The sequence below is a fragment of the Microtus oregoni genome, unplaced genomic scaffold (assembly GCF_018167655.1).
Source record: "Microtus oregoni isolate MIOR12 unplaced genomic scaffold, Mior012 000015F_ref0000493, whole genome shotgun sequence".
Taxonomy (NCBI): domain Eukaryota; kingdom Metazoa; phylum Chordata; class Mammalia; order Rodentia; family Cricetidae; genus Microtus; species Microtus oregoni.
In genome coordinates, this window is record NW_024543074.1 from 13,205,666 (window position 1) to 13,221,857 (window position 16,192).

The following is a 16,192-nucleotide window of genomic DNA, read 5'->3' on the forward strand; positions in this document are numbered from 1 at the left end:
CGAGTAATGTAATCCTCCAAATTGGAGCGGATTAACTTTTTATATATAAATTGTGTGTGTGTGCATGTACAATAGAGAGAATGACGTTACACACACCTGCTCCACAGCACTTGACAGAATGCACCGTGATGATTGAAATGAAATGTAGCTAACCAAATCCATCAAATACAAGAACTACTGCAATCCTGTTGCAAAGTCCTTTTGTTAAACTCCTTTTATTCTAAATCCTTTTAATTCTGTCCTATAACACTAAAACATTTACAAAAAGCTTAAAATCCTAATAAATCACACAATTAAAGTAATGAAAGCGGGCCTGCTCACCAAGTCACCAGCTCCTCCACCACTCAACAAAATTCAAAACAGTTAGCCTGTCAGAAACCGCTAACTAATGTCCCCCTCACACACGCCATTCTAAACGCATCTGAACCAAAGAGCTTAAGCTCATAAATCAGCGTGGAGATTCCAAGACATCAACTTAAAAACAGCTTCTACCTGAGTCCAAAAGCAGATCCAGAGGCAAATAAAATGCCAACTGGTGATGAAATATTGCGCCTCTCCCTTTTGATGTTGAAGACAGCGTCCTGCATATAAAGACTTTACACAACAGTATGTCCTCACTAATAAATTTTTACTGAGAAAATCTTTTCCAGAAGGATTTCTTTGAACAACTAAATTCATTTAAACCACTCAGCTAATCTATCCCAAAACCTCCCTGTCTCCTCTCATGGAGATGAGGTCTCGTGTTGCCCAGGCTGTCCTCAGCCTCTCGGCACAGCGAGCTGATAATGGCGCCGGAGCACGGATCCTCTCGCACTGCCTCCCACAAGCTGTGTCATCGTTTTTTTTTTTTTTTTTAACTGAAATCGTTTCCTTTAAAACAGACGTCCTTAAGTTGACCTTGAGGTGTCTTACTTATAGATTCCCTCATTGTGAGCACTCAAGATACAGGCAAAATGTGAAATTTCAGATGATTGCATGATCAATGAATTCTTGTGTCAGTTTTTAAGCTGTCAGAATTTTTTTTACAAGGGACAATTTCTACTTTATCAGATTTTTCATAAATAATAATCCCTGTCATAAATTGGATGATCTTCTTACATCTTTTTCTTATCTAAACAGGAAAATGTGACCAAGTGCATTTAAAAAAAAAAAAAGAAGAGAGAAGACAGGAATTGAAACACGGAAGGAGCCAGACAGAAGTTTCATAAACTTGGACCAAGCACAAGAGTCAGGACAAAATCTCACTGCCTTCAACTATTGGATCTAAATGTGGTCACAAAGCACACCTTGGCATTTGCCTTTGATATTCAAAATACACGCATACATTGTAGCTCCCAGAGAACTCAGAAACTGTCTCGAGTACAGTACAGAATAGCAGAGATTTCTCTTCTTCTATGGCCAGGAGCTGAAGCCAGCATCATGGGCCTTATGCTAGCCCTAGACATCTTCTGAGAATTCACTCTGACATCCAGGCCTTCTTTCACAGATTAGACTTGTCAGATGGTCAAAGCCACCAAAATCTTCCACTGTTCTGAAGAGGACTTAACTGACAGCTTCTGCAGACCGCTGTGCAGCAGAGGACTTAACTGTCCACGGAGAGGCTGACAGCTTCTGCACACTGCTGTGCAGCAGAGGACTTAACTGTCCACGGACACATGCAAAGGCTGTTACAACATTAACATCTACTCCTGTGTGGTGCCAGCCCTGGCTCCTGCTCTGACCACAGTGCCACAGTCCATTTGACGCCTATCCACGCACCTCAGTCTGGACCACACTGGGCTTTCCCAGGCTTTCCAGCTCACAGCACAGCACTTTCTACTCTGCTGAATACGCTCTGATGTCTTTTACAACTTGGCCAAAACGTCTCGTAGTCAGAAAGGTCCCTCTCTCCACCATCCTTCATCACATTCTGTCCCATACCCAGATTTACTTCTTCACAGCACCTACCTGTACATACCATACACATTACATTGTTGGCCTTAATTCCTATACACTAAAATCTGTAAGTCAACGATCACAATAACTATATTCACATTTCAAAACCACGTTCAGGGGCTGGAGGGATGACTCAGTGACTGCTCTTAAAAAGGACCAGATTCAAGTACCAGCACCCACGTGGCAGCTCACTACGTCTGTAACTACAGTTCCAGAGGATCTGACACCTTAACACAGACCAAACACCAATGCAACTAAAATAAATTTAAATAAATGTTAAAATAAAAACGTATCAAGACCATCCTTGAATTTAAGCTTCAAACTACCACACACAAAGCTCTGCAATTGCATGCTACAAGTTAGCTGCATTAAAATATATTAGCAAGTAAAAAAAAATACCAAAAGGATAAAGGTAATATTGAAGGTATTCATTCAGTGATACTACATGGCAATAGAAAGGAAAGATACCTAGAGTTTAAAACCACCCCCAAAGTAGGGAAAACTGCTTTCTCTGCTGTGAAAGAAATCACAAAAGAAAGGAAGGAAGGAAGCAAGCAAGCACAGGAAGGAAGGAGGGAGGGAGGAAGGGAAGGAGAGAGGGAGGGAGGGAGGGAGGGAGGGAGGGAGCACTGGAGATGGGTGAGTGGGAAACAGCACACGAACGAGAACATTCCAGGTTGCTGGGACATCTCCCTTCACAGAAATACGGAATATAAAGTGTGCATCTGTCAAAATTAAGACTAAAGGCAGACATGGTGGCTCACACCTACAGTGAAGTAAAAATAGGTTAAGCTCCCACACTCTAACTAAGCTTCAAACCACCACACATAAGGAGAGTTATGCATGCTAAAGTTTATAGCTGCATTTAAAAAAATGTAAGTAAGAAATTGCACCGCAGTCAGTGTAGAAATGGGGACACTTGACAGCAATTGACTGGGTGCTAGCACAGGGGGGAGCAGACTGCTAACAACAGACATGGAAGAACAGAGGCTAAAGGTCTGTAGCCCTAGCAAGAAAGAAGAAGCACAGGCAGTGTGTGTAGTGGGCAGGGCATTAGTGAGTCACGAAAAATGAGCAGAGTCACATGTCGGTGAGGAAACCACGATTTAACATGTTCTGTACAGGACACTAGTAAAAGCACCATACTGTGAGAAAATACATGCAGAAAACAAAGCTTCCACAGAACTGTGGCTTAAAACAGACAGGAACTGGGGTCTGTTTAGTCGGCAGGCTTAGTGTTTTGTTTGTTTTTGAGTTTTCTTGGTTTTGAAACTTTGCACATACTGACCACACTTTCTATGGCAAGGCTAGGCCCCTAGAATCAATACTTTAAACCAACAACAAAAAGGAGCTATTTTAAAATTGGCACAAGGCCTAGAAAGGCCACGCCTTTAACCCTAGTACATAGGAAACAGAGGCAAGAGGCCAGTCAAGGCTACCTCGCAAGACCCTGTTTGGTGCCATGGGTCACAGTGGAACTAACAATTACAACAGTAAGATGCTGCAGCACATCTCCTGCAGTGGCCAATTACGAAACACTGACACCAAAAGGTAGGCAGGTCAGCAGCAACAGAACCATCATTCCTCACGGGTCCAACAAAAAAGATTGTGTCATCTCTATGGAGGACAGTTGACAGTTCCATAAAATCTAAACATGCTCTCGCCATACAACGGCCTCAGATCCCCAGATATATTTACCTAAACAATGCAAACATACATCCATACCATGTGACTGCTTATAGTGGTTTTATTTACCTCTAACAGTCAGGCTGTGCTAAACATGGATGCAATCAGCATTTCCTCCTGCAGGTGAACAGATAAACCACCCCTGACTGCGGTGAAATACTATTCACAACTGGAAGGAAATTAGCAAGCTATCAAAGAATGAAGACTTTAAGCAAAGTTAACTACTTATCATTCAATAAAAGAAGCCAATGTGCAAATGTTGTGTACTGAATGAGTCCTATCATGTGACATTCAGAAAAAGGCAAAACTGTGGAAACGGTTAAAAAAAAAAGATTAGTCAAGGACTTAGAGCTTTTTGAGCATTGATTTTTGAGTGTATGTGCTTACTGGTGCAAATGTAGCCCACATGTAAGAAAAGATCCTCAACAATGGGGATGCCGCAGATCCCAACTGCTCCCAAGCCAGCTCAGCTCCTCAATGATCACCTTTTGGGGACTCTTCCTCAAAGCAACAAGGTAAAGGGCCAGGGAAGGCCTGGGCATAAAGCTCACAGGCAGAGCATTTTACCTGGAATCACAAAGTCAAAAACCACTCAACATCATCCGGGAAACAAACATTGCTGGTAGAAATTAGCAATATTTATAATTTAGATATTTGGCAATGCCTAAAAAAATTAAACATATATGTCACAGCAACCCCACTTCTAAATAAAGATCCATGAGAAGTCAATACATGCCCCTACCAGCAAAAAGTGCAGTTTAAACATACCAGCAAAGCTGGAATAAAACAAAGTACCCTTGCTGAGAGCAAAGCATATCCAAACAGTAGAGTACTACCCAAAAATGAAAAGGGAATTGAACACAGGGAGGAGGAGATGGCTCAGCCAGTAAGAGTGTTTGCTTGTAAAAGCAGAAGGACCAGAGTTCAAATCTCCATTTAAAAAATAAGTCATGACTAGGTCTGGAGATAATACCAGCATTTCCAAGGTGTAGAACAGCCAGGACAAGTGGATCCTGGGAATTCACTAACCAGTTAGCCTAGTAAACATATCAAGCTTGTGGTTCAGTAAGGAATCCTCTTTTAAATGAGCAAGCTGGAGCATGAAAGAGAAAGACACCAACGACCTTCTCCAGCCACTGAGCATAACACAGAAGTGCACACCAACACATGTGCAAGCACCCACACACACACACACACACATTTATGCCTGCAATCCTAGAACTTGAAAAACTGAGGCTAGAGGATCAGAAAGGAAGATGAAAAAAAGAAGGAAGAGAAAGGAGTGGAGGTGGAGAAGAGAGAGGGAAGGAAGAGAAAGATGGAGTAGGAGAAATGACTCATTGGGATGTAACACACATCAGAACTCTATTCCTGAAATGAAAATCTGGAAGAGAGCTTATCTAGACCCTGCTTAAGGACTATGCAATACACAACACTATTAAAAAGAAATAATAACCTGCTCCTGTTAATGACCAAATAATAGTCAAATCTATGGATATACCACAGTCTACCATCGGGTAAATATTTCGGCTATTTCAATATTTTTATAATACTGCTATGAAGATCATATATATACTGTTGTATAGCCATATATTTTTATTTATATGGACATTATATTTCATTCCTTGGTTGTATACCTAGGGACAGAATTGGTGGGTTCCCGTGGTAACTCTATATATAACATTGAAGGAACTCAAACTAGTTTCCAACGTAACTACACTAATGATACATTCCCAGGCACCATGATTGAAGGTTCCAATTTTTCCACATCCTCCCCACATTTGTCCTATTCTACTGTGTGTTCTAAGTGTCCCGGGGCGTTCAGAGTTGACAGAGGGACTTTCTGCAGAGACGGAGCGGCCTGTGTGCTGACGGCAGCAGCGGTGAAACACTGCACGTACTGTTTTCCACCTAGTCAAACAGTATCCCGAAAATTCATTAACTTTAAGACAAAAAAATCTTCAAAAAGGGTAAATTTCATTTTACATTTGCCATGACTTAGCAAATGCTGAGTTCTAGGTTACATGCCTATGTCACAATAAACAAATACAGATTTTACGACCAAAGTTTCATCCATTCGCCAAGACCCAATCTCCAGTGAAAGCATTTACCGTGCTGTGACAGTCATCTGTCTATCTGGGTCACTGTCATTAAGCCCACAGGGATTTAGCAGTCACTTATTACACCTATCTTCCTAACCCTGATCTACGTGGTCAATGTACTACTGGGAGTTTATTTCAGTCGCAAAAAACCTGCCAACATTTCTTTTAAAGATTTATTAATTTAAAAAACATTCACTACTGCATTTGTGACATTTATCTTCTTTGAGGGTGAGGGGCAGAGTTTCTCAGTGTAACACTGACCAGGCTGACCTCGAACTCAAGAGATCTGCCTGTCCCTGCCTCTCAGGTGTTGGGAAAATGGTGTTCACCACCGCCGCCAGGACATTGGTGACATTTGTGACTAAAGCTTAAGGTTTAAGTGCAGTACTGAAGGACATGGTTTTCTATGTATTCGTCCCCGTGTTACCTATGTCCTCTCCAAACCTAACACAGACACTAAGGGTATTCTAAAACTTCACAATGAAAAACAAATACAGACTAAGGCTACTGCTTCGATTTTTTGTTTGTTTTTAAAACAGTGTTTTCATATGTAGCCCCAGCTTGACTGTAATTTGCTATGTAGACCAGGCTGGACTCGATTTCACAGAGAGCCACCAGCCTCTGCCTCCCTAGTGCTGAGATTAAACATACCACAGCAGGCCTCAAAGTGAAATCACACTATCAAGGAAGTATGCAGTATATAGAACCTGGAAACACTGGGATGTGGTAAAAATATTTCTTGACACTACAGAAAAATAATCCATGAGGATACTAACCAAGGTGAAGTGGGAACTAAAGTTCCAATGGGGGATGTGCATATGCGGGCTTGAATGTCACCAGAACAGCACCAGCAGGCATCAGAGTTCACAGACTGCTAGTTTATAATCCTCTCTCTAGAACCCTCCAAGGAAGGAGGATTATCGCAGGGTTCAGACAAGTTGCACCTTATGTCAAAGTCCATACCACACCCCACCAAAACCAGAAAAGGCAGATATTCTCCTCAGGAACTCTGTCCTCGGGACAGGATCAGGAAAACAAAGCCACCTCAAACACAGGCTTGGAAAACAAATCATTCCTAAATGCCCCAAGCGGCATGGCGACCACACCAGAGACGAGGTGTCAGGAACAAACACACAATACCGAGGATACCAACGGACGTTGAAAAGTAATTAAAGCAGAAAACATAAAAAAAAGCCCCAGATCTCAGAGTCCAACCATTAAAATGTCGGTGTGTCCGTTCCCTCTTCTTTGCAACATACTGATGATAACTGTAAACAAATGTCAGCTGGCGCGCCTGTGCGTGTGTGTGTGCGTGTGTGCGTGCATGCGCGTGTGTGTGCGTGTGTGTGTGCGCGTGTGTGTGCGCGTGTGTGCGTGCGTGCGTGCGTGTGTGTGTGTGCACGCGTGTGTGTGCGTGTGTGTGTGCGTGCGTGCGTGTGCGCGTGTGTGTGTGCGTGTGCGTGTGTGCACGCGTGCATGCGTGCGTGCGTGTGCGTGTGTGCGTGCGTGTGTGTGCGCGCGTGAGTGTGCGCGTGTGTGCGTGCGTGTGTGTGTGTGTTCGCATGCACTTGTGTGTAACAGAGTTCATTTCTTTAACCACAGCCATCAAAATGTTACATCAAAAATATCACACCAACATTTCTCAAGAACTTAGTCATAAATTCTGACTTCATGCAGCTGGACAAATCAAATGATTCTCCTTTGAACATGACAAAAACCAGATTTAACTCAGAGCTAACACAGCTGTATATGGAAGTTTGTGAGATCAGAAAACTGTAATAAGAAAAAAGTTAAAAAAAAAAACAATGTTATGCAAAAGATGAAACATAAGAGTCTTTAGAAACAATGAAAAAAATCCTGAGTTTTGAGAGACAACAGTGTCCACAAAATAAAATATTTTGAAAAACACACAAACACACACCAGCCAATATATGTTAAAAAAACCTAAGCTCTTCAGTACACGCACTCAGTATCTGAGGAAAGAGAGAGGGAAGACACAGGATTACATCAACCATCAATTTCTCTATTTCAGGAAACCTTTAGCTGTGAGCCCGATGTGACACTGAGGAATTTGCACACGATCTGCTCATGCTCTGAACACCTGTCTCCTCATGTTCTGGTCCCCAGAAATAACTGTGCTGCCCTTGATGAAATTCATGCAGCTGGTTCTTTGGTTTTCGTAATGGCTCTTTTTTTTTTTTTAGTTTGCACGATGTGTGTGTGCGAGCATTTGTGCATGCAAGCATGAGTGTATGTGTTTGTATACATACATGTATATACACAGATATGTATGTGTATGTGTACACATATGTATATATGTATATAAACACATACACATGTACTTACTTAAAAGTACCTGCGGAGTCCAGAAGGACACTGGAATCCCAGGCATTTGTGATCCACTTCAGAGTATTAGAACATCTACAACAGCACAAGCTCTTAACCACTGAATCATTTCTCCAGCCCCATCACTTTCTTTTTCACCCTTCCTTTCTAAAGACAAAAAGGGTACTGGGAACTCTCGTAGTCCCTATGCAAGAGCAGCAGATGCTGTCAATCCTGAGTCATCTCTCCCGCCCCCCATGTTTGTCTTCTGAGACAGGGTTCCAAGTGACCCAAGGTGCTCTCATATTCACCATGTAGCCACTCTACAGCCTCCAAATGGTTAATATCAATTGTCACCTGATAAGGTCTAGAATCGCCTAAGAAACAGTCCTATGTATATGCCCGTGAGGGACTGTACAGGCTATCCTTGGGGCACATCTGTGGGCATGCCCATGAAGGACTGTACAGACTATCCTTGGGGCACATCTGTGGGCAGGCCCATGAGGAACTGTCTAGGCTAGCATTGGGGCACATCTGTGGGCATGCCCGTGAGGGACTGTCTAGGCTAGCCTTGGGGCACATCTGCTAAGGAATATATTGAGTAGATTAACTGATGTAAGAAGGCCTACTCTTGGATCCCAGAGAGCCCAGAAAGGAAGAGGCAAGCTGAGCACTAACACTGTGTTCTCGGTTTCCTGGAGATGCTTCAAGCTCCTGCCTCCATCACTTTACTCTGTGGATTAAACCCTTGAGCCACGGTCCAAGAGAAACCTTCTCTTCCTTAAGCTGCTTTTCCAATATTTTATCGCAGTGATGAGAAAAGCCACTACTAGAATACTGCCCCCGCCCCGATTCTCCTGCCTCCACCTGCCCACCGCTGGGAAAACTAGCAATTCTCCTGCCTCAGTCTCCAAAGTGCTGGGATAACAGGTATTAGCCACCAAGAGCACTAGAAGAAACATAATAAGTATATAAAAGTCTTGATTTATATGTTAAAATATACACATGAATACACTGTATTAAACAAGTGGGTTTCCAAATATAAACTTGCTACTTAGGTTAAGAAAATGTGACTTTACTTGAAATAAGATTTCAAGACTAATTTTCAAGGGTCAGCATCAATGTTTTTTAATTTACCTTTATGTGACTCTTAAAGAGGGTTTTTAATGTTTTAAATTAGCATCTTAAGCTCTTATATCAGTAAAGCATTTTTCTTTTTTGAAATTGGGGGGGGGGGTGGTATTTTCATAACGGAGTTTCTCTGTGTGGTCATGGCTGTCCTGGAACTCAGGCTAGCCTCGGAAATGAAATCTGCCTTCTTCTGCCTCCAGAGTGCTGGGATTAAAGATGTGTGCCATCACCACTCAGCCTCATTAAAGCATTTTTCAAACACACTGCATTTTAGTAATATGTTTTTTCTTCCTTATTTCCCCCACATACTTCAAGTTTTAATTGATATAAGCATGCCAAGTGATTGGTCGTAGCCTTCTACATTTCGGGAGACAGATGATCTCATGCATCCCAGGCTGCCAGACAGGTTGCTATACAACTAAAGATGATCATCCTGCCGGTATTTCCTTAGTGCTGGGATTAGAAGCATGGAAAACACATCCGGATTTGCAGGTCCAAGGGCCTCACACATCCATCTCTACCAACTGAACTACATCCCTGGTCATCAGGCTTTTTGTGATTTTTAAAAAATAAATTCTAGGGGGCTGGAGAGATGGCTCAGAGGTTAAGAGCATTGCCTGCTCTTCCAAAGGTCCTGAGTTCAATTCCCAGCAACCACATGGTGGCTCACAACCATCTGTAATGAGGTCTGGTGCCCTCTTCTGGCCTACAGACATATACACAGACAGAATATTGTATACATAACAAATAAATAAATAAATATAAAAAAATTAAAAAAATAAAAAATAAATTCTAAAGATTTAGATTCATTAACAATGTATTGGATCATGGGAGGCAGGAGAGATGCTCAATTAAATTAAAAGTGCTTGCTGCTCTTGCAAAGCCAGAGATCAGTTCCTAAATCCAGCGCCTAAATCAGACTGCTCAGAGCTCCAAGAATCTGACATTAACTTCTAGCATCTGTAGACACTCACACAAACAAGGACACACACACACAAATAAATAAAAAACTAATTAGAAGAATATGCTGAGCACCTGACAGTGGCCAAGAAGCAAAGACGCATGCTTTACTGGGAACGCCATTACGCCACTACACGGTTGAACGTTACACTGTTACACCATTGCAACACTATGGTACTGACAATAACACTCTTTCACCATTATACAACTGCAGTGCAGATCTTTCTGGTTTTTATTTTTAACCAGGGGGCAGATTTTTCACAGAAATTCGGCCTTAACTTCTGTTAAGCGGACACCATACAACAATATCCAACAGATATTTATCAGACTTCATAGCAAACATTATGAGGCATTGAATGTATCATGAACTGGCAAGATGACCCACTGGCCACTGACCACACAGCCTAACTGCCAGAGAACTGGAACCCATGTAAACATAAAAGGAGAGAGCCAGTCCTGACCTCCACATCCATGCTGTGGCACACACTGCACATGTGTGTACCTACACACATAATAAGTTGTTTAAAAGTCCACAAATCAGCAATAAAGTACAGCAACTACTATAAGGACATACACCCAATGCGAAGAGGAACAGGAAGGGCTAGTGAGACATAGTATTCTAAAAGGAAATCCACTGGGTACGGTGACTATACTTGTAAATTCAGTCCTTGTGAGGTCAAGGCAAGAAGAGGCAGCCTGGGGTAGAAAATGAGTTCTAGGCCAGCCTGGACACAGAGATGAAACACTGTCGCAAAGAGACAAAGAAACAAATGAATAAGAAAGGAAGGAAGAGAGGGAGGGAGGGAGGGAGGGATGTAAAAGTCTAATAACAAAAGAATAGATCATAAGGAAATTAAAGAAACTCAAATTATCAAAAAAGGGAACAACACTGCTGCAGCAACTCGTAGGAGAGCCAGGGTAAGAATGGCAGACAAGTTGCATACACACACACAGTACAGGGATCAACTCACAGAACATCAAATGAGGGGCAAGCAAGATGGTTCAGCTGGTAAAGGGCAGTTCAAGATCAGCAACATGAGTTCAACTGATTCTACAGAGTTGTCCTCTAACCTCAGCACACATGCTAGGGCATGCACACCCACACATAGTACACATACACACAATAATAACATCAGTGTTTAAAAACTAAAACTTGACAGGCATGGTTGAACATGCTTTTTATCCCATCACTTAAGAGGCAGAAGCAGGCAAATCTCTAACATAGAGGACATTCTGGTCTACACAGCAAGTTGTAGACCAGCCAGAGTTATATAGTTATAACTTGTAACAAAACAAAGGCTTCAGGCCTTTAATCCCAGCACAGCAGGTTCAAAACCAGCCTGATATACAGAGTGAGTTCCAGGACAGTCTGAGCTACACAGAGAAACCCTGTCTCGAAAAACCAGAAAGAACACAAAAAACAAGGCAACATTCCCAACAGAGTAACAGGACACATAAAAGGAAAAAGATGTCAAAACAGACTCAGACTCTTGCACATAACTCAAATCGAATGTCTACAAAACTCTGAAACAATGTGGTTCTAAGTGAGCAGTCATTGGCCAGCCAAGAGTTCAAGGAGAATAAAGACATTTCACAGGATGGGGCTGAGCTCCCACGTGTGTGTTCTCAGGAAGCTTCAGAAGGCCTGCCACCAAAATGAAGGCCTAAAGCACAAGGGGACAACCCCAGAGAGGAGTGGATTTCCTAACACAAATTTTATGAGTTCTGTCCCATGAATTACACTTAATAAAAACAAATATTAAAATTTAACCAAATACATTAAGATGACATATAAAGAATTTTTCAGTTAGAACATTTATCCTGTAAAACTGTACTTTAAATCTAAAGAAGTCTACTAGTGGGAGAAATAATTTACTGACTAACAAAGCAACTTAAAAGTTACTTTGAGACAAGTAAAAGTTGAGAAATGTTGGTTCCTAACTGACTAAACAAGAGTTTTATAAATAAAATGAAAAAGTCAAAATTCTGCTTCTGCTAATCACACGGGAAAGAAAACACAGTCTGTTACTGTTAAAGTCCTTGTGGACGCCCCTGCCGATTCCAAAGCAGGGAAGGGCTGTCTAGAGCCTTCTTCATCAAACTGTCCACAAATGTAGCAGGACAGAAAAGAGAGAGAGAAAAGAGAGAGAGAGAGAGAGAGAGAGAGAGAGAAACTTGAGGGAAAGCAAGCGAACATACCCCAGGGCAGAATGGAGAGGGGGGGGGCGGACGGAATGAGGGAAGAATGGAAAGATGGGAGGGCGGAAGGAGCAGGACAGATGAAGGCTATGAAGACCACATAGCTGAACTGCAAGGAAAAATCATGTGATCTCACGGCATTGTTGCCCAGCTATCCTTTCCATTTCAGTAAAGAAAACTAACTGTTACATTAATCCCTAAGATTACTTATGAACAACCAAGCCCTGAGTTTTAGTTAGCATCGCTCTCACCAATTTTGATCATTAACAGCTACATGAAGTCTTAATAAGAGTTTTCATTTCAGGATAATCTCAAATGATAATAGAATTAAAGTATTTTGTATCCTTATTTTATTGAAAGAAACTTTAAAGTATCCCAAGTGATTAATATGATTGTTTTCTGCATATATAATTTTAGTAAACAAAGGGAATAAGGGAAAAATAATTTTTCTGATTTCATAATATGAAGGAATAGAAAACTTAATATGAATACACATTTGGACATTTATACATAAATATAGAACATACAATACTTAATTGTAATATTAAGAAGTACTTGCAAGAAACATGAATGAATGAGAAGGCAATGGAGGGCAAAAGGGTTCAAAGAACACTGTATACATGAAGATATCAATATGATTCATTGTTTTCCACAATGAATAAACACTAAAAACTGAAAAAAAGCACAATTTCAACATTAAAAGCCCACAACACCCTTCTGAATAGTGAAGTCTGACTGCGGAGTCACATACAGCAGAGACAATACTGAAAACCAAGCTCTCTTTGCCAGCAAGTCTAACTGAGACGGGAGAGGCAGGCAAAGGGAGACTGGGGAATGCCCACAGAGGAAAGCATGCCAGAGGAGAACAAAGGCAGCCCGGAAGGATGCCCAGAAGGATGCCCGGAAGGATGGCCGGAGAGCCGAGAGAGAAGACAGCCTGGAGAAAGAGCAAGCAAAGGCAGAGGCCAAATCGAGATCAAAGAGGAAGGAGATAAATCAAAACCACAGCACAAAGTGAAAAGCCATATTGAAATGGTTAAGATTACCTATTTCTATTGCAACTGAGAGCACTAAGGGTTTGTCTAGGGGGAGGAGGGAGGTAGAATGGACCTTTGCAGCAAAGCAGACCCGGGTTATCACTCTTGCTGTCTATAGTCCAAAATCAACAGAAGAGAAACTGCGCGATTTGTTTTCCCTTATGGCAACACTCACCCAACTGTGGAGCAGGCAAGATCCTAGCTGCTCGGACTGGGCCGTGCCGAACAGAGAAGAGCTCCTGGGCTTCCCCGCTGATCTGCATGGGAGAAGGCAAAAAGCAGCTCAGTTTATTAAAATGTGTGGCACAATGCTATCAGATAAAAACATCTAAATTCTATTATGATTTTTGGGAAATATACATACATACATACATACATACATACATACACACACACATAACTCCACACAATACATTATGATTTTAGGGAGCTTATGCATATCAAGTACAGCCCTATCTTAAATTTTGCAAGCATTTTCAGAAAAACATTACAATTCATTATTGGTATGAACTTGAATAATGTCTGTTCTGGAAGTCTGTAGTTTCTATTAACCCATGAGAAGTCTGTACAGCCCTGTGCTCACTCTCCATGCTGGAGCAAAGCAGCTATGAGACAGCTACTAGTCAGTTGTCTTTCTAGAAACATTCAAATCTATCGACCACATTAGTTTGCAATTATAGGACAAGGCTGCTAAAAATAGACCTTCAAGACACCCCTAAATGCAGTTTTCTGTGCTGATAAAGTTGTAAGCAAGCAACTTTAGAAGTCATCACTTTTACTATAAACAAAGATCAAACACTGTAACAATGCCCACTCCCCCTTGAATATAGTCAGAATCTGTGCTTAGATAGAAAGACTACAGTATTCGATTTCTCCAAAAGGCAAAAGGAGGTATGCTAGTATGTATCAAGTTTTTTTTTTTTAAAAAATGTCTTTCAAATCCTGGTTGATCTGATGAGCAAATTAAAACAGAATTAGAGAATAACAACATTCTAGACTGACTGTGGGAGGTAATACTAATATGGTCCTCAGAGCACTGTGCTAATAACAAAGAAAATGGTACGCCTTATAAAATGGGCCCTAAAGATTCAAGAACTTCTAATAGACGTAACAAAGATAAAGACTCATAGAAGGCACATACTATCGATGTTTTAATAGGCCCAACAAATGGCTTAAATATATCCATCATGAAAACTGGTGCCTTCTTCAGCCCTTCTGTGTTCCTTTTAGAGCTGTGAGCCGTAAGCTTTCTACCCTATAAAATCCACTGCGCTTGTGGTGATTCAGACAGCAGCTGGCTGCAGCGGCATGTCTCCCCACTCAGTGTGCCGAGTCCCATGAGCACCCCAGCGAGGACATGCAACAACAGCACCACCTGCCCACGGGCTCAGAGAAGCCCACAGAGCAAAGGCTCCTGTGCACCACACGCCTTCATGGCTTTCATGCCAATAACAAAACCCATGAGCAAAACACACTGTAGCCAAGTCTCCATTCTACGGTAACAGGACAGAATCAAGGAAGAAACGTGGATGATTATTTTGTGAAACTTTCCATCTAATGTATCTAATACACTTTTCTGAAATATAAAATGTACTACATCTTTGGTTTTTGAACACACATATGCTAACAGGTGAGTACTGGTATGGTTTACTTATACTAAAGATTGTTATTGACAAGTTCCAAGTCCCTGCCACTTGAAAACTGGAACAGAAAAAGACAAGCAGAGAATGCTAATGTAAGTCATTATATTATAGTATTTGCTGGACAAGAGATAAGTACGTCTGCTCTTTCATACAATTAAGAAAAAATTAATAAAAAATAGTATAAAACTTAAAGCTGTATACTATAAAGTAATGAAAAAATTCCACTTTTGAGATTTTTTTTCCACTTTTGAGATTTACACCCATAACAAATTACAGTGTGAACACAAACACTCCTATCTGTACTACTGTTTTCATGTACCAGAACTGGTATTCAATTTTGGTTCTACCAAACAAAACTTGAATGTTAAAAGATATAACCTCGTTTTCCTGAGTTTCTGTACTCGGATATACGAAATACTGTTTTAAAAATTTGTCTTGCCATATATGTTTGGTATCACTGAATACACAAGAGCAAAAAAACACAGAAAAACAATTCAAAATCCAAACACATGAAGCTTTACAGTAAAACAACTTTCAGAATAAACCAAACTCCCTGTTCCAAACTGAACGTGTTTTCACATGTCCAGCCACAGGTGAGAACGACAAACCCAGAGGAAAGATTAAAAATGCATGATCCTATACACTGTCCACACCTCACAGCCTGAGTTAGGGCTCATCAGAAGGAGAAAGTGCCGTGCCACATGTACAGAGAGCTGTGAATCTACATGACTCCAGACTACATCTGGCTGAAACCAGGAGCTTAATTCTAACTGCAGAACGCAAGTCACAAGTATCAGCCTCCGGGGAAAGAACCCTGCAGGTGATACATGAAAATCCTGAACCAGAGCAACGCTGCGCAGAGAGTGTTAGCAAGGCATATCCAGATAGAAAGGACACAGACGTACAGGGATGCTTCCCAGCTGCCCCTAATGCTGTCATTCAGTGTGTTCGTGGGTAACTTTGCTTTCAAATAAATACCACAACCGTGTTAAAAGCAGTATTAAAAACTTTTGAGTTTCCTAGAGAAAAGATTTCTGGAAATGACAAGGGATCCCGGCGATGAGGACCCGGAAGCCTGAAAAGAAGCAGCAAGCTCACTTCTAAACTGACAACCCAAGAGCAGCAAGGACAGCAGCAGGGAGAGTGGACAAGGAATCCCAGCAGCTGCGCGGCA

At 41.5% G+C, this 16,192-nt stretch overlaps 1 protein-coding gene across 9 annotated transcripts in view; it reads right to left on the reverse strand.

Annotated features, from left to right (window-relative positions):
- Bcas3 (BCAS3 microtubule associated cell migration factor) overlaps positions 1–16,192 on the reverse strand; it is a 474,306-nt gene that overhangs the window by 418,215 nt on the left and 39,899 nt on the right. For all 9 annotated transcript variants that reach the window (XM_041664855.1, XM_041664856.1, XM_041664853.1 and 6 more), the window contains exon 6: positions 13,551–13,632. In XM_041664855.1, coding sequence (XP_041520789.1) covers positions 13,551–13,632 — 82 coding nt within the window. The remainder of the gene's footprint in view (positions 1–13,550; positions 13,633–16,192) is intronic.